This window comes from Suncus etruscus, chromosome 3 (assembly GCF_024139225.1).
Source record: "Suncus etruscus isolate mSunEtr1 chromosome 3, mSunEtr1.pri.cur, whole genome shotgun sequence".
In the NCBI taxonomy this organism is placed as follows: domain Eukaryota; kingdom Metazoa; phylum Chordata; class Mammalia; order Eulipotyphla; family Soricidae; genus Suncus; species Suncus etruscus.
Window position 1 is genome coordinate 154,226,815 of NC_064850.1, and position 18,189 is coordinate 154,245,003.

Sequence of the window (18,189 nt, forward strand, 5' to 3'; positions counted from 1 at the left end):
CCCATGACGAAGCAGAAGTCTTCCATACACCACCAAAGCATCGAGGGGAGAGAAAATGAACATGCAAGAAGTCTATAGTTAATCCCATGACAATATACTTCAAGGGTAGAGAAACCCTGTATCTCCAAGGGAATATCCTTTCTAATGTCCCCAATATTTACTGTGCCTATGCAGGGGGGGAATAAAGCACAAAATAATCTCTTATATATTTATCTATTTATTTTATTTTTGACTTCTATGTTTTGGTGTAGATATTGAAATTGATATCTCTAAGTTTATTTTACTTTATTTCTATCTATTTCTTTCTTTATGCGCTCTGGCATGTTTTTATTTCAGGACCAACACTATTATGTGGTGCTTGTCTTTATTGCTGTAAAGCTTACTGAATATTTTATTTGACATTTCTTTTTGTATTGTTGTGGTGTTTCAATTCCTTTATTCCTTCCCTCTCTCAAACTGAGGTTGAGAGCCTCTAGAAGGACCCCACCCATTTTCGGCTTATTTGATTTTTACCCCATTTTATTGCTTTTCTTTTCTTCAAACAGAACTACATAACTTGAACTATTTAGTTCTGCCTCTCAAACAGAGGGGGAAAAAGGGGAGGGTACCTGGACCAAATGGATGTACGATCACTAAGTAGTAAGCTAGACACAGAGGTTCTAGCAGCCCAGGGAGTGGGAATATGGGATGCAAGATGGGAACGGGGGTAGAGGGAGGACAAATTTGGTGATGGGAATTCCCCCCGATTCTATGTTAATATGTACCTGAAATTTTAATGTGAAAGATATGTAAGCCAATGTGGTCAAAAGAAAAAAATTATGGTCGGAGGATGGAGTTGGAGGGGGAATCATGGGGCTATGAGTGTATCTACACCCAGTAGCGCTCAAAGACTTCAACTCCCAGCTCAATGCTTAGAGGTCCCTCCCCTACTGGAGATGGGGAGATGGTCAGTCAATGCTGGGAATTGAACCAGGTTTTCTGAATGCAAAGCATGCACTCAGCCTGCTGAGCTATCTCTCAGGTCCAGGGAGCTCATTATTTTATCATTAGAACCATTACTACTTTAGAAATATTTAAGAGCCATCTTTCATTTTCTGCTTAAATAAGCTACATACTCCTCCTTTATTAAGTTAGAGCAATTTATAAGAAAATATAAGGGCAAAAGATTAGAGAATCTAGAAAAGCTTTACACACAAAATTGCCCAAATGAGCCAAAACCCATTATTTAAACAAAAATTAAAACAAAACAAGCCTACCTCATTAAATATATTGCTGATTTTTAATAGCAACAACAATGAGCAAGTAGAAAAAAACCAACTATATTCCAATTAAAATACTATACCTGGGGCACTTTATTAGAAGTCTTTTCCCTGTTTGTCTTCTCTTATTTTGTCTTCTAATTTCATCATAAATTTGTGCAAACTTTTCAAAAGTTATTTTGAGACTTCATTCAACAGAAAAATTAACTTCTAGCAGTAGGAATAAGGGAGCTCAGAGGAGAACAAAACAAAAGTTTTAAACACTAACATTTTAACTGAGGCTACAAAATTTTAAATATGTGCTTTGCATATAAAAGAATATTAAGGACAGATAGTTTTGTTTTGGTTTCTGGGTCACACCCAGCGACGCTCAGGGGCCACTCCTGGCTCTGCACTCAGAAACGCCCCTGGCAGTCTCAGGGGACCATATGGGATGCCGGGAATCAAGCCACCATCTCCTGGGTTGGCTACATGCAAGGCAAACACCCTACCGCTATGCTATCTTCTCCAGCCAAGGACAGAAACTTAAAAATATATATATATCATAGTGAGATTCTAAAGAAGATTCAGTGACTAAATCAGGCACATTACAAGAATGAAGTCAGGACCAAGCATGAGCAAAGCACCAACCATCCTGGCAACTCTGCTGTAACCTCTGACACCATAAATAACCTCTAGACCAGGGGTCTTCAAACTACGGCCAGCGGGCCACATGCGGCCCGCAGAGGAGTCTGATCCGGCCCGCCAGCAGTGAGCGCTGTTTGGTTGCTAAGATACCTGCCAGCATATACACTCAGTTTATATCCAAATATCAGGAACCATGCACTCAAAATGGTAACCATCTTTGGTAGCACTTATGCCTGTGAACAAATTTTTTCAAGAATGAAACATCTGAAATCTCCAACCAGATCAAGATTAACTGATGCCCACTTGCATCACTTGTTACGGCTGGCAGTGACAAATATGGAACCGGACACTGACCATCTCTTTAGCCAAAAGCAGGCCCACAGTTCCCATTGAAATACTGGTGCGTGATCTGTTTATTTATAAATGGTTTTCATTTTATTTATATAAGATATGTGCAGTGTGAGTAGGAATTAGTAGCTCATATAGTCCAGCCCTCCAGCTCTCTAAGGGACCGTAATCCGGCCCCCACTTTAAAAAGTTTGAAGACCCCTGCTCTAGACACACTGCAGACAGGTATGTACAAGACCCACAACTCAAGTGTATGATGCACAATGTAAGCATTACAACTAAAACACAGGCAAGCTTTGTGGCCAAAGATGCGATGATCCCTCCTCCACCCCAATTATATACAAGCACTGCTGCAACAAGATTGGGATCTCTGGTAGTCCTGAAGCCAAACTGGCAGCATTGTAGGCTGAAATCTGATCACTCCCACTCCCCAGTGAGCATACAACACAGAACCATGTGTTAACCTCAGTCACAAACACAGAAGTGAAATTTAAAAGTTTATTTTTTCCAAAAGCACACTGAATAATAGCAATTATTTAATAGAATAATTGGGCATTAATGTAATTTACTTTCAATAAATAAATAATTTTGGGCCAAAGGAGTAGCAGTGTGTAAAGCTTGCCTTGCATACAGCCCAACCAGGTTCACCATTCCAAATGGTCCCGATCCTGCCAGGACTGATTTCTGAGTGCAGAAACAGAAGTAACCTTAGTGCTGCTGCGTGTGGCCCAAAAGTCAAAAATGAAAAAGGAGAGAGTGAGAGAATATTTTGCCATTATAGTTCTTCTTTGATTAAACACCTCTTGCCCCAACATAAGGTAATGATAAAATTAAAGCACATCATAAGCACTGGAATCAAAATTCAAAATAATAAGGGGAAAAGCAAAACCTAATAACTGGAAGAAAATTTAACAACATATAATAACAATTTTTTTAATTTTTATCTAAAGGAGAAAAATAATTGTACTTAAGCTCTATATAGAGAAAGCATGCCAAGTGCTTTATCTGTTGGGACTGGAATTTGTTCCAACCCCTATCAGCTCAATTACCACCTTTCTTTATTCTGTCACTTTCCCCCCTTTAAGGATCCTCAACATCATTCACTATTAAATTCTAAAATGGGGGCCTGAGTGGTGGAGCAAGTGGTAGGGTGCTTGCCTTGCACATGCTGGCCTAGCACGAACTGCAGTTCAATCCCCCACATCCCATATGAAACAGTACAGTGAGGCACTTGACTTGTAGATCAATTCCCTAGTATCCCATATGGTCCCCCGAGTCTGCCAAAATTATTCATGAATGCAGAGCCAGGAATAACCCCTAAACACTACCAGCTGAGTCCCAAATAAAAATAAACAAATAATTGAAAGTCCTGAGTTAAACTGATTTAGCATTATGGAAAAGTGTTCATCATCATTTATGATTAGCAAAATGCAATCAAAACAACGAGATGTCATCTCATACTAGTGAAAAAGGCATGTATCAAAAAGCCTGGATATAAATAATTAGTGTTGGTGGGACTATGGTGAGAAAGGAACTTTGATTAAGTGTTGATGGAAATGCCATCTATTCAACAACTATGGAAAGCAAATGGTGGTTTCTTAAAAAAAAAAAAAAAAAAAAAGAGGGATAGGAAGCGATCACCATAAAACCCAGTGTTAACGATTCTTGGTACCTACCCCCAAATCATAAAAGCATTAGATTAAAACGTATATATAGACACCAATGTTGATTGCAGAACTTAGTATGAAAGCCACATAATCCAAATGCCTAATTATAGGTGAATGAGTCATTAAGTTGTGATATATGGAATACTATGCAACTGTTAAGAAAAGACAAAATCCTGAGGGCCAGAGAGATAGCATGGAGGTAGGGTGTTTGCCTTGCATGCAGAAGGATGGTGGTTCAAATCCTGGCATCCTATATGGTCCCCCAAGCCTGCCAGGAGCAATTTCTGGGCGTAGAGCCAGGAGAAATCCCTGAGCATTACTGGGTGTGACCCAAAAACCAAAAAAAAAAAAAAGACAAAATCCAGTAATTTGCCAAAACATGGACAGAATAAGAAGATAACATGTAACATGAGTAAAGTTAGTCAGAAAAAAAGGGGTAAAATAAGAATGAGCTCTCTAATTTGTGGGATCTAAAGAAACACAGTAAGGGAGAAACAAATGACCAAAGACAACACAGTAAGAGATTTAGTCCAAAGAACCTTGCCTACAGAGTAGGGGTTGGGAGGGGTTGAAAGACATGTGGTAATGTGTGTAGTGCTGAAATGATATATGCATGATACTACCATTAATAGTATTACAACTAACAATCCCTCAATACATTTTCTCAAAAAACAGTATTTTTTTTTAAGCATAGAGCCAGGAGTAAACCTAAGCACTGCCAGCCCAAAAAACAAAAGTGAAGAAATGCATGCATCTTTTTCATGAAACTTTTATATTTAAATTATTATTTCAACCCTGATTGCTTGGAAATCATATTTTGGGGGCCAGAGTGATAACACAGTGGGTAGATCATTTGCCTTGCACACAGCCAACCTGAATTCGAACTCAGGCATCCAATATGGTCCCCCAAGCCTGTAAGGAGTGATTTCTGAGTGCAGAGCAAGGAGTGACCCCTGCAGACCCAGATTCCCATATGGTTCAATCCCGGGCATTCCTACAAACCCGCCAGGAGCCATTCCTATGATAAAAGCCAGGAAACAATCCCTGAGCACCACCAGATATAGACACACACACACACACACACACACACACACACACACACACACAAACAAAACATTATTATCAATTAAATATTTTATAAATAAGAAAATCTAAAACTTACAAGCATTATTAACAAAATAAACCACACTTGCAATATGTATTACCCTCTCATATATACAAATGGTAATGAAAGCAAAACTCATTTTTTTTTTTTTTTTTTTTGGTTTTTGGGCCACACCCGGCAGTGCTCAGGGGTTACTCCTGACTGACTGCTCAGAAATAGCTCCTGGCAGGCATGGGGGACCATATGGGACACCGGGATTCGAACCAACCACCTTTGGTCCTGGATCGGCTGCTTGCAAGGTAAACTCCGCTGTGCTATCTCTCCGGGCCCGAAAGCAAAACTCTTAAAGGTAACTCCAAATAAATTCTAAAAGGTATCAGGGTAAAAACTACATATTGAGCTTACTATGACAATTTTCTATTACAATATCATGATTCTTTATTCTACATTTGGTAATTCTTTTCATGATTTTAATGCTAACACTTCTTGGCATCTACCACCAAATCAGAAAACATTCACTTAATAAGATATAAGCAAGCCAATACTAATATTTCTATATCCAATATGGTCCCTGAGCACTACCTGGAATGATCCTTGAGCATAGAACCAGGATTAAGCCCTGAGCATAGCCAAGTAAGGCCCCATAACAAAAACAAACAAAACACTTAATGTCCTATATCTAAATATGAAAAATATTCCAATCACCATAAATTATTAATATTTGTTGTTCATAAGATAGCTAATAGTTTTATCCCAAATTACTTGTAAAAATTCATTTTAGAAAATTATACAATTTTTGTTTGTTTTTTGGGCCATACCCAGTGATACTCAGGGCTTATTCCTTATTCCTTGCTATGTGCTCAGAAATCACTGCTGGTTCAGGGGACCAAGATCAAACCCAGGTCCGTTCTGGGTCAACCACGTGCAAAGCAAATGCCCTACCACTGTGCTATTGCTCTGGCCCCACAATATAATTTTTTTAATTCCATAAAAATGTATCTGAAGCTGGAGCACACAAACAGTTTGTCTTGCATGTGGCAGACCCAGATTCCCATATGGTTCAATCCCGGGCATTCCCACGAGCCCACCAGGAGCCATTCCTATGATAAGAGCCAGGAAACAATCCCTGAGCACCACCAGATATAGACACACACAAAAAAAAAAGTATTATTATCAACTAAATATTTTATAAATAAGAAAATCTAAAGCTTACAAGCATTATGAATCTTTCCAAACATACAATGTTAGGCAGGATAGTAGATGAGAACTCTCAAGCCAAGCTCTGAATTCTCCCCTGTAATATCTCACAGAAAATTAGTTCTTTTTTTTTTTTTTTGGGTGGGCCACACCCGGTAATGCTCAGGGGTTACTCCTGGCTATGTGCTCAGAAGTTGCTCCTGGCTTGGGGGACCATATGGGACACCGGGGGATCGAACCATGGTCCGTCCAAGGCTAGCGCAGGCAAGGCAGGCACCTTACCTTTAGCGCCACCGCCCGGCCCCAGAAAATTAGTTCTTTATCACTTTACAAATCAGCCACTACTCACTACTTATTGTTTCAACCATTCTATTTCAAATTCAATCTTCACTGAAGATTTACTAATAGTTATTTGTAGGAGAAAACAAACTCAATAGCCTACTATATATCCATTTAAAATGAATAAGACTGGGGTCAGAGAGATATATCACAGCGGGTAGTGTTTGCCTTGCATCAACCCAGGTTCGATCCCTAGCATCCTAAGACTGCCAAAAGTAATTTCTGAGAATAGAGTCAGGAGTAACCTGAGTGGTTCTGGGTGTGACCAAATAAATAAATTTATATATACAAAAATAATAAAACTAATAAGATTACCTAAAACATACCATGCTCCCCCTCGCATGGTAGGGAGCAAATTCTAAGCACAGAACTAAAGTAGCCTTAATTTACTGGGTATGGCCCCAAAACAAAAATAAATAAAAGACTGAGGCTAGAGCAATAATAGTACCATGGAGCACTTTTCTTCTACATGGCCAGCCTGGATTCAATTCCTGGTACCCTATATGGTTTCTTGAGCCCCACCAGGAGTGATCCCTAAGTGCATAGCCAATAACAAGTTCTGAACACTACCCTATACCCCTCTCCCCACTCCCAATAATAGGACAATAGATTTTAGCTAGTTAAAATAAAAGCAGTCCATTAACACATACAAATGAGAAATGTTTAGAGAAATTCTCAAGTAATAAAACGTATTCAAATATAAGGACAGACTGAGATTATCATTTCTCTTCAGTAACAAAAGCCATCCTTTCCCTATTTACTTATATAGAGCATTTTTTTATAGCTGTGAGGTTTTTGTTTTCTTGTTTGTTTTAAGTGTGGGAGATCTTTACCCTCTGGGAAAAGATTTAAGCAATCTGGAGACATTTTTGGTTGTTACAACTGGTGTGAGAGTACTACTGCCACCTAGTGGCTACAGGGCAGAAACGCTGGAAATATCGCTAAAGAATTGTGTCCTACAAAATGTCCAGTGCTAGATTAAGTGGGTGATTTTTCAGAGGACTGGAAGCTGATTTGGGGCCATACCCAGTGAAGCTGAGATTACTCCTATCAGTGCTCATAAGTCTGATCATTTACTTGCCAGGGACCAAACCGAATGTGGGGTTCTATGTCCATCCTTAGAAGTAAGCCGGGAATCAAATCAGGATTAGTTCCTACTCTGAACCAGGGACAGTTATTCCTTTGATTCATTCTGGTACTGTTAAATCGGTGAATGACAATACTGCTGAGAAGAATCCTAATTTTATTTTTATTTTTATATTTTTTGTTGTTTTTTGTTTTCTTTGGGGGAGAGTCACATACGATGATGCTCTGGAGTTACTACTGGCTATGCGCTCAGAAATCGCTACTGGCTTGGGGGACCATATGGGACGCTAGGGATTGAACCAAGGTCTGTCCTGGGTCAGCCACGTGCAAGGCAAACGCCCTACTGCTGTGCTATCACTCCATCTCCAGGATCCTAATTTTCTTTTTGAATTTTTTTCTTTCTTTAGGATTAAGCCCAAAACAAAAGAAAGAAATCCATATTACTAATAAAGTATTATCAAAACCTCATGTAAGTATTTTTGGTAATTACATTTGTTTGTTGTTCTTTGGTGCTGAACTACCAAATTTAATTGAAAGGATTTTAAATATTAAATTAAATGTTTTAAATATTGAACATTTTCTATGCCATTCTCTATTTTATTTCCTCAAATAAAATCTACATAGTCTATTTCTTTTTTTTTTTTTTTTTTTTTTGGTTTTTGGGTCACACCTGGCAGTGCTCAGGGGTTATTCCTGGCTCCAGGCTCAGAAATTGCTCCTGGCAGGCACAGGGGACCATATGGGGCGCCGGGATTCGAACCGATGACCTCCTGCATGAAAGGCAAACGCCTTACCTCCATGCTATCTCTCCGGCCCCTACATAGTCTATTTCTTATTAATGAGTTCACAATATATGAGAACAAAGTCAAAATAGGAGTTTCCTACTTTGGAAATTAGATGAATACAAAATAGAATGTTTTTAAAATCCTTAAACTTGGGGCTGGAGAGGTAGCACTAGAGATAAGGTGTGTCTGCCTTGCAAGCGCTAGCCAAGGAAGGACCACGGTTCAATCCCCCAGCGTCCCATATGGTCCCCCCAAGCCAGGAGTAATTTCTGAGCGCTTAGCCAGGAGTAACCCCTGAGCATCAAATGGGTGTGGCCCAAAAAAACAAAAACAAAACAAAACAAAAAAATCCTTAAACTTAGAAAAAAATGTTTTTATAAATTCCTCAACTTCTTTTTCCAAAAGCAACTATTTCCTACATGTACAATGTCACCTGTCTGGTTGTCTTCTTTAAATCTATGCTATATTAAAGCATGCTGCAATAACCAACACAATTTTTATGCATCTACAACCTTTTTTAACTTTTTTTTTTTTTTTTTTGGTTTTTGGGTCACACCCAGCAGTGCTCAGGAGTTACTCCTGGCTCTATGCTCAGAAATCACTCCTGGCAGGCTCAGGGGACCATATGGGATACCGGGATTTGAACCACTGACCTTCTGCATGAAAGGTAAATGCCCTACCTCCATGCTATCTCTCTGGCCCCTTAACTATACTTTTTAAAATTAAATCACCATGAGATACAGAGTTAAAAAGTTGTTCATATAAGGAACTTTAGTCATACAATGTTCCAACACCCATCCCTTCACCTCTTTCCTATAGTTTTCAAATGTTCCGTCAACACTCAGTTGCTATTAGGATCATATGCATGTTTTCTTTCCTAAAAATGAAGGTATATGAAAAAAGATCTGAACTTTCTTCTGATCCATCTAATAGCATCTGCTGTTTTGTGTCTTTGACTGACCTGATAAAATAAAATTTTTCATCATGGGTATTAAAACTTGGGACTAAAACAACGAAGTAACCACCAGTTATGTGAAACTGTTCATTTAGAATCTATTATTTCCATTTGATTTCAATAATTTCATCAAAGTTACATAAAGTTAACCATATTAATATTTTAAATTTAAACTCAGCTCATAAATATCAATAGATCAACATTAATTTCCTTCACCTGAGTACACTTTAATGAATGTTTAGAAGCAAAATCTATAATGCTTTTTGCAAGGATATTTAATAGATATTTAATTCTATCTTATACTCTTTTTTTTTTTAAATAATCTTTATTTAAGCACCATGATTACAAACATGTTTGTAGTTGGGTTTTCTATCTTATACTCTTTTTTTGAGGGGGGGCCCACACCCACACCCAGTGACACTCAGGGGCTACTCCTGGCTATGCACTCAAAAATCGCTCCTGGCTTTGGGGACCGTATGGGATGCCGAGGATCCAACCTAGGTCTGTCCTAGGTCAGCCACATGCAAGGCAAATGCCCTACCACTGTGGTACTGCTCCAGCCCCTCTATCTTATACTCTTAACCTCACCACATTTTGTAATTAAAATAGGTTTTGTCTGGCAATATGCCAAAAGTTTTGGAAGTAATTAGTATAACAGCACTCTACTTACTTATTTTTATTCATTATGTACAATTATACTTAAAAGAGAAACACAAAAACAATTCATTCTGAGTTGGTATTCATCTTGATGAGCATTCCCTCTAAGAATACAACTATATTCTCCGCTGAACACTCTTACAGCTTATTCTATTAAATTTTCTTTGTTTTGTTCTAGGACCATACCCTGCTTTACTCAGGGCTTACTCTTAGCTTTGCACTCAGGGATCACCCCTTGAAGAAGCTCAGGGGATTAAATGTGTGCAAAGAATCAAATTCTGGTGAGACTTTTGTGAGGCAGGTACCTCACCAGACATACTACCTCTTTGGGGTTTAATTTAATTAACCTCTTAACACCTGAATACAGAGCTAAAAAATGCTAATACAAATAAAGAGAAATTCATACAATACATCCTTCATAAGTAATAAGCCAAAGGTTTTAAAGAGATTATACTTACAAAAATAAGGTTTTATTATTACAATTTTCTGATTATAAACCAAATGTTTTGGTAACTATTTAGCTTCAAAAAATAATCTCAAAATATAGACTTAAATTATCAATAAAACAAAAGTAAATACATTTAAAAAGCTGGTTTCACATCAAAGTTCCCTTGATATAGGTATAATATTCACTTACCAACATTTTTACAAATCAGCTGGCAACTTGATAATTATGCTTTTGTTTTTTCCCCAAACGCATTTCTAATTAAGAATGTAGTGCAAAGCTTATTTACCTTGGTTTGGTTGCATACTCATATTTGGTCTGGGTCCGTAATTTCCCATTGGTTGCCCTTGACTCATCGTCATCTGATTCTGTACTGGCATGCTCTGTGATGATGGCACAGAATGGTTGTAACCTCCCATAGATCCATGGCTACTTGAAGGCATGTTCATAGAACTGTTTGCCATACTGAGTTGATTGGGTCCAGGTCCCTGCATAGGTATATGGTTGGGCCCTTTGAAAAAAAAGTGATCAGAACCAAAATAGGAGGGTTAAATAGATGATCTTTACGAAAGTAATCTTATAAGCTTTTCTTTCTTTTTTTCCTATATTACCATCAACAATGACTTACTTAAATACTTAATCAATAGGCAAAGTAAATTTTTACATAAATGACAATAATAATTGGGCAGTATAACAAAAGAAATGGTTTAAGAGATAATACAATCAAAGTAGAGTCTAAAATTAGACCTAAATGGAAAGATATTAGAGCCCACAGACTATTTGCTTTACACACAGCTGACTTAGGTTCAATCCCTGGACCATATATGTTCCCTTGAAGACTGTCAGTCGTGATCCCTAAGCAAAGCCAAGAGTAAGCCCTGAATATTGTTGGATGTGGACCCAAAAAATAACCAAAATACAATGAATTTTTTAAAGGCCTACATAATAATTTAGTCAATGATGACTGTGGCAACATTAAGCATCATGAAGAAATTCCAATAGTGTTGTGACAGGCAAGCAGCCACTAGAAAAAAAAATTATGTTGGATTCCTATTCTCATGCTTTCCATCAATATTAATTTTAGATGAATAAAAAAATTAAACATTAAAAAATAAAAATAAAGCAATAAAACAATTTAAAGAAATTTTAAAATATGTACAACTCAGCAAGAAAAGATAAAACTAGACTACAAAATAAATCTTTGCATGATCACTGAAAATAAGACAAACGTAAATGAACTGGGGAAATTTTGAGTTAATATTATGGGCTATAAAAAGTAAAAGGCTTAAGAAAAATAAAAATTATAAATGAATAAAAGGTCATTAGCAGTAAATAGATAAATGTTCATGACCAATTCATAGAAAAACTACAAAAAAGAATTTGCTTTAAATAAACTAAAAAGGTAAACTAAAACTTTAAGAACCCAATGTGTGAGGCCAGAGTGATAGCACAGCAGTAGGGTATTTGCTGACCCAGGAACGGATCCAGGTTCTATCCCCAGCATCCTATCTGGTCCCCTGAGCCTGCAAGGAGTGATTTCTGAGCACAGAGCCTCTGAGTAAAGTCAGGTGTGGCCCAAAAACAAAACAAAACAAAAAGAACCCAATGTGTGGGGCTGGATAGTACAGTGGGTAGCTTACTTGCTTTGCATGCAGCCAACCTGAGTTCAGTCCCTGGCATCCAATATGATCACTGAGCACTGGCAGGAGTGGCCCAAAATCCGAAAGAAAAAAAAGAGGGGCCGGAGAGGTGGCGCTAGAGGTAAGGTGTCTGCCTTGCCAGCGCTAGCCAAGGAAGGACTGCGGTTCAATCCCCCGGCTTCCCATATGGTCCCCACAAGCCAGGGGTGATTTCTGAGCGTTTAGCCAGGAGTAACCCCTGAGCATCAAATGTGTGTGGCCCCACAAAAAAAACAAACAAACAAAAACCCAGTATGTACCTTTCAGACTTGCAAATATCAAAAGTTTTGATTCATGAGGTTGAAGTAATAGTACAGTGGGTGGGAGATATTCTTGCATGCCACGCACCAAGGTTTGATCCCCAGCGCTGTCACTGAGTACTGTCAGGAGTGAATTATGAGCTCACAGCCAGAAGTGAGCCTTCAGCAATACTGAGTGTAATACCTCCCCCAAAAAATTCTGATCCGGGGCTCGGAGAGATAGCACGGCAGCATTTGCCTTGCAAGCAGCCAATCCAGGACCAAAGGTGGTTGATTCAAATCCCGGTGTCCCATATGGTCCCCCGTGCCTGCCAGGAGCTATTTCTGAGCAGACAGCCAGGAGTAACCCCTGAACAATGCCGGGTGTGGCCCCAAAACAAAAAACACACCAAAAAAAAATTAAAAAGAGGGCTTGGTGGCGCTGAAATGATAACACAGCAGGTAGGACTACAATAAAAACTAAGAAAAATAGATTTAAAAGGTACCCAACCATAAAAGTCACAAATTCCTAATTGCTAACCTGCATTAGAACTACTACCCTTTGAGTTCTCAAACAACGTGTCCTGATGAACTAAATGTAGATTCATCAAGACACTACCTCCTGGGGCCAGAGAGATAGCATAGTGGTAGGGCATTTGCCTCGCACTCAGCCAAGCTGGGACAGAACTGGGTTCAACTGCCAGCATCTTATATGGTCCCTGAGGCTGCCAGGAGCGATTTCTGAGTGAAGAGCCAGGAGTAATCCCTGAGTGCTGCTGAGTGTGGTCCAAAAACCAAAAAAAAAAAAAAAAAGAGCTACCTCCTGAGTAAATCAGGAGACGACTGTTTGTCTCTTTTAGTACCTTCACACAGGCTAAGGGCAAGTGTTGACAGCAAATAGGAGGCAGTGACTCAAACACCACTGCCTTTCTGCATGATCAATCACAAACCCATCTCCCACAATCACATTGCCTGGCCTGTTCAATGTTGTGCATTTTTCCCCCCTGGACACTTGAGACAAGTGCTAATTACTAGTTCTAAAAATAAATTACCCTGCTATTTTAACTTACTCTTATTATCTGGATAATATTTTCTTTAATGAAAATAACCCAGGTCTTTATAGAGTTAGAAGATTCTCACACTGAATTAAAAAGCATCTCATCAAAAGAGGGTATAGGTTGCAGCTGCTGTTGCAAATACAAAATAAACTAGTGGCATTTTATTTAAGACTATAATAAACAAAAGGTAATTAAGTCAGTATCCAATGGCATGAAAGATATCTTAAGTAGCTCTAAATTTAAAAATGGATTAATAGTAAAGGGAGTGGTTTATTACATTAAAAATGACATTATTTTTCAGCTTTTAATTTTGCCTTCATATCAATTTGTTTTTATATTACGTTATAAACATAAGCTGAATCCTGAATTTCAATAGTATAATGATGGAATACTAAACTATACAAGGACAAGTATTGTTTTGTTTCTTTTCCCCGTGTGTTGTTCCCAGCAATAACAGTTTCAAGATCAATAAAATTATAAGTACAAAACTCAGGAAAATGCTGTAATACCTTTTTATAAACAGGCTTCAGTAAAAGCCACGATGCAATGCCATTTTTTCCACCAAAAGCTTCTAAAGCCAGTTGTATTGCATAGTTTCAGACAGACTAAATTTAGCCAGTTCTGTTCATCAGAGGAATGCTGTGTGTCAGCTACATCAAAGCCCAAGGGCAGCCTGATAAACACTGAATACAGGTCACGTAGCTCTGTAGCTAACAAACTCTAAGAGAGCTTGTACTCGGGGGCATTCAAAGCAGTTTTGTCATCAACAATCTAGTATCCCTTGAGCCCCCATGTCGTTTCAGTTGCTAAGCAACTCTGGTGTTAATGTCTTAGAGGAGAAAAACTTACCAGGCATCTGGCCGTTCATCTGGTTCTGCATGTGTGGTGCAGGAGGACCCCCACCTACCATTCCATCTGAAGGCATGTTGTGAGAGCGCGGAGGTGGGGGAGGGCCACTCTGATTCATCCCTCCAGGACCCATAGGCATATTCTGGGTGGGTGGCTGAAAGAAGACAGTTTAGTAAAACAAGAGAAACAGTTAGGCAACTATATTAAAGATGCATATGGTGTAACAGTTGTCTATATTATTAAACTGGATAGAAACAAAGACATAAATATATTCCAATTTATTCTAATGTGTTTTAATCCTGAATTTAGCATATTTAGTGTCCAAAAACATCACATCATCACTAGCATAAACAGATCTTCTCACTAATCAAGTTCAAAAGAACACAATTTGAATGTATTTTTCTTTATAAGATCTGAATAGTGAAAATATTTTAACTCTATACAAAAACGTACCACTTATTTATATACAAGAATAGCTGTCATTATTTAAATTGTTTTCTAAATGTAGTTTCTTTTCATGATTATTCTTATTTACTACAAAATGATGAGTGTTTTTCCTAGAAAAAACAGGATTTAAAAACAAGAATCAAAAGCCCCCAAATATGATAGATTTTATACTATTTGAATAGAAAGATATTTTATAATATTTGAGAAAAGATAAGCATGGTTTTGGCAGGAAATATGTTTTAAATAATGAAGACTCAGTTCAGCCGAACATTTCTGTGCCGACTATAGATTGGAAACATTACTGATGGCCTCCAAGGGTTCAGAGACAGCTGCCTCAAAAGGATGCCTTTGGCAAATTTCCTAATCAAAGTGTGAAGAAAATCACTGACTAACCTTGAGAGTTCACAAAAGGGCGAAAGGAAAAGCACAGATTCTAGGTGGTCTGCAACACCTGGCTCCCTTCTTGGGGACATTTTGGTAGAAAAGCAAGTGGTTATTTGCCTTCCAAACACCCTTTTTAAGCCTGCAGGAGGACAGGGAAGTATTATTCTTTACAAATTTGTGTCTGTCTTTTTTCTCTATTCCTGTCTCCTAAAAATAATATTCATTTTTGTAACATCATTCTCTTCCACATGTATTTCTGGATACCCAGTCGCTATTGTACCTTTCCTGGTTTTATGAACACAATCCTCTCTGGGATACTTACCAGATATACACTGCTCTTTAGACATCAGATGTTAATACTGATAACTGTAATCACTTAATAACCACTAACATTTACAGAAATAACATACTGCTACTCAAATAACACCCCCTCAAAATTCACTCTCTTAATTTACTTCTTAGTAGGTGCAAAATAATTGCTGCTGCTTTTTTCTCTCCAATTCTAATCATACATTAACCCAATTAACCCAATTTAAACAATTTTCAAAAAAAATTCCAACATCATTTGTGTCACCTGTCATTTTATTATGCTTTAAACATGGACCTTTTATCCTCTTCTATTTGAAAGTAAAAAATATCCTTTCCCCTATATTCTTATACACAAATTTTCTACTTAAATTAATTTTCTCAATCTCAGCATCAGATTTTCATTTTCTTGTGATTTAATTTATAAAATATCATATTCATGGTTCTCATAATACATCAGTTTCTATCAAGTTAGTTCCCTGCTATAAGAAGTTATAAAATCTAGACAAATACAAAATACTGCTTTAAGACATTTACGAGCAATATACAAAAAGAGAATAGAGGCTACAACTCTTAAAAAAGACACACAGATAAGCTAGACAATCACCTTGGCTTTTTTATTGACTTACTGTCTAACAGGAAGACAGAGACCAGGTGAAAAAATTAGAAGTCCTGCTGAAATATGAGAATTGAATCCTTACCTACTGGAGAGCTGGAAATTAAGGAAGATGCACAAAGAAAGGGGAAATTCAAAGCAAGCAGAGAAGTTATTAAGATAAGGAGCTAAAAAGAGAGTTCAGCTTCAGCCCACTGTAAGAAGACGAATATTCGGGAGCTGGTCCCATCAAACAACTCAGAAATGTCTCTCAGACAATAGTCAAAATGAAAATAGATTAAACCTATTCACATGTCCACACAAAAATTGTACTAGAACATTCATTAAAAGCTAAAACGCAGGAGCCGGAGAGAAAGCATGGAGCTATGGCATTTGCCTTGCATGCAGAAGAACTGTGGTTCAAATCTCAGCATCCCATATGGTCCCTCGAGCCTGCCAGGAGCGATTTCTGAGCAAGGAGTAACCCCCCCTGAGCGCTGCCGGGTGTGACCCCACCCCCCCAAAAAAAGAGGTAAAACACAGGAAGAGAAACAAATATTAGAACTTGGTAAACCTCAAAAAGTTAGAATGCATAAACTGTATGCATTCCATTTATATGATACCTAGAAAAGCTAATTCCAAAAGATAAAAGATGATGAGCCATTGCCAGAGGATGGTAGGAACTGTTGCTGACTATATTAACAGGTATGAGGGTTTCCTTATAGGGTGATAAAAATGTTCTAGAATTAAATGAAGGTAATAGATTCACAGACTGTGTAAATATACACTGAAACCCACTAATTTGTATGTCGTAAAAGTTAAAAGTGGGATTTCATGTGACTATTTTTAGCCCAAATTAAGGGATAGCCAGACCTGGTGGTGCTCAAAGACCACTTCTGGTAGTGCCCAAGGGATCAAACCAGGGTTGGTTACAAGCACCTTAAGTTCTGAATTGTCTCTCCAACCTCAATATAATTTTCAAAAAGAAATAACTGATCTAGTAGACAAAAAGAAGAGAATACCAAGTCGTTCATACTTTAGAGTTACTAAGATTTAAACTATTTTCAACTAGTTATTTTCAAGAAAAAAAGAAATGAGCAGTGACAGAAGAGATAAAACAGGAGGCAGGATGCTTGTTTTACGTCAGGGGTCTCAAACTCAATTTACCTGGGGGCCTCAGGAGGCAAAGTCGGGGTGAGGCAGGGCCGCATAAGAGATTTCGCTTACCGATTATTCGCAATAAAAAAAATCGCATTAGTAAGAAAAAATATCGCAAAAAATCTCATTAAACATTTGCATACCCCGAACGGAACTGCTCGGGGTATGTGAATGTTTAATGCGATTTTTTTCTGACTAATGCAATTTTTATTGCGATTATTCGGTAAGCGAATAATTGCGAATACTGCGATATTTGAAGGCCGGCCGCGGGCCACAAAATGTTGTATGGAGGGCCGCAAACGGCCCGCGGGCCTTGAGTTTGAGACCCCTGCTTTACGTGATTCTGATCCGGAATCAATCAAATCATGCCATATAACCCCAATACCACCAGAAGGTATCTCAGCGCACAGGGTCAAGAGCAAGCCCTGAGTACTTCTAGAAGTAGCTCTTCCTGCCCTCATAAAAATATTTATTTTGGTACTTGGTCTGAATTTTTTAAAGTCTCAACAAGATTTTAAATTTTAAATGTTAAATTTAAAGACACAATATGTCAAAAGAAAGTGGTATGAAAAGATATATCACACAAAACTATCAAAACTACAAGATATCAAGCCAGAGAATGCAGTAGGTAAAGCACTTGCCCTGCATATGGCCGATCTGGATTCGATCTGTGCCACATTATGGTTCCTCCACACTCTGCCAGGACTGATATAAGCTCTGAGCAGTTAGGTGTGGCCAATGAAAAAAATAAATAAGTAAAATATATATAAATAAGTAAAAAATAAAAAATATGTTTATATTAATATGCTTATATTAGACATACTCATATCAAAAAGTAACAGAGGTATTGGGCGATATTAAGAGGTACTAAAGATTGTGATAGGGGCCGGGCGGTGGCGCTGGAGGTAAGGTGCCTACCTTGCCTGCACTAGCCTAGGACGGACCGCGGTTCGATCCCCCGGCGTCCCATATGGTCCCCCAAGCCAGGAGCGACTTCTGAGCGC

At 38.2% G+C, this 18,189-nt stretch overlaps 2 protein-coding genes across 5 annotated transcripts in view; both read right to left on the bottom strand.

Annotated features, from left to right (window-relative positions):
• The window catches only part of KCTD1 (potassium channel tetramerization domain containing 1), an 802,770-nt gene that overhangs the window by 396,521 nt on the left and 388,060 nt on the right, over positions 1–18,189 (bottom strand). The window lies entirely within an intron of this gene.
• The window catches only part of SS18 (SS18 subunit of BAF chromatin remodeling complex), a 70,836-nt gene that overhangs the window by 19,493 nt on the left and 33,154 nt on the right, over positions 1–18,189 (bottom strand). For 2 of the 3 annotated variants that reach the window (XM_049769565.1, XM_049769563.1), the window contains exons 4-5: positions 14,296–14,449; positions 10,760–10,981 (exon numbers count right to left, since the gene is read on the bottom strand). In XM_049769565.1, the coding sequence (XP_049625522.1) occupies positions 10,760–10,981; positions 14,296–14,449 (376 nt within the window). Of the gene's footprint in view, positions 1–10,759; positions 10,982–14,295; positions 14,450–15,135; positions 15,247–18,189 lie in introns of those variants that run through there. The other variant, XM_049769566.1, reaches the window with a different exon arrangement.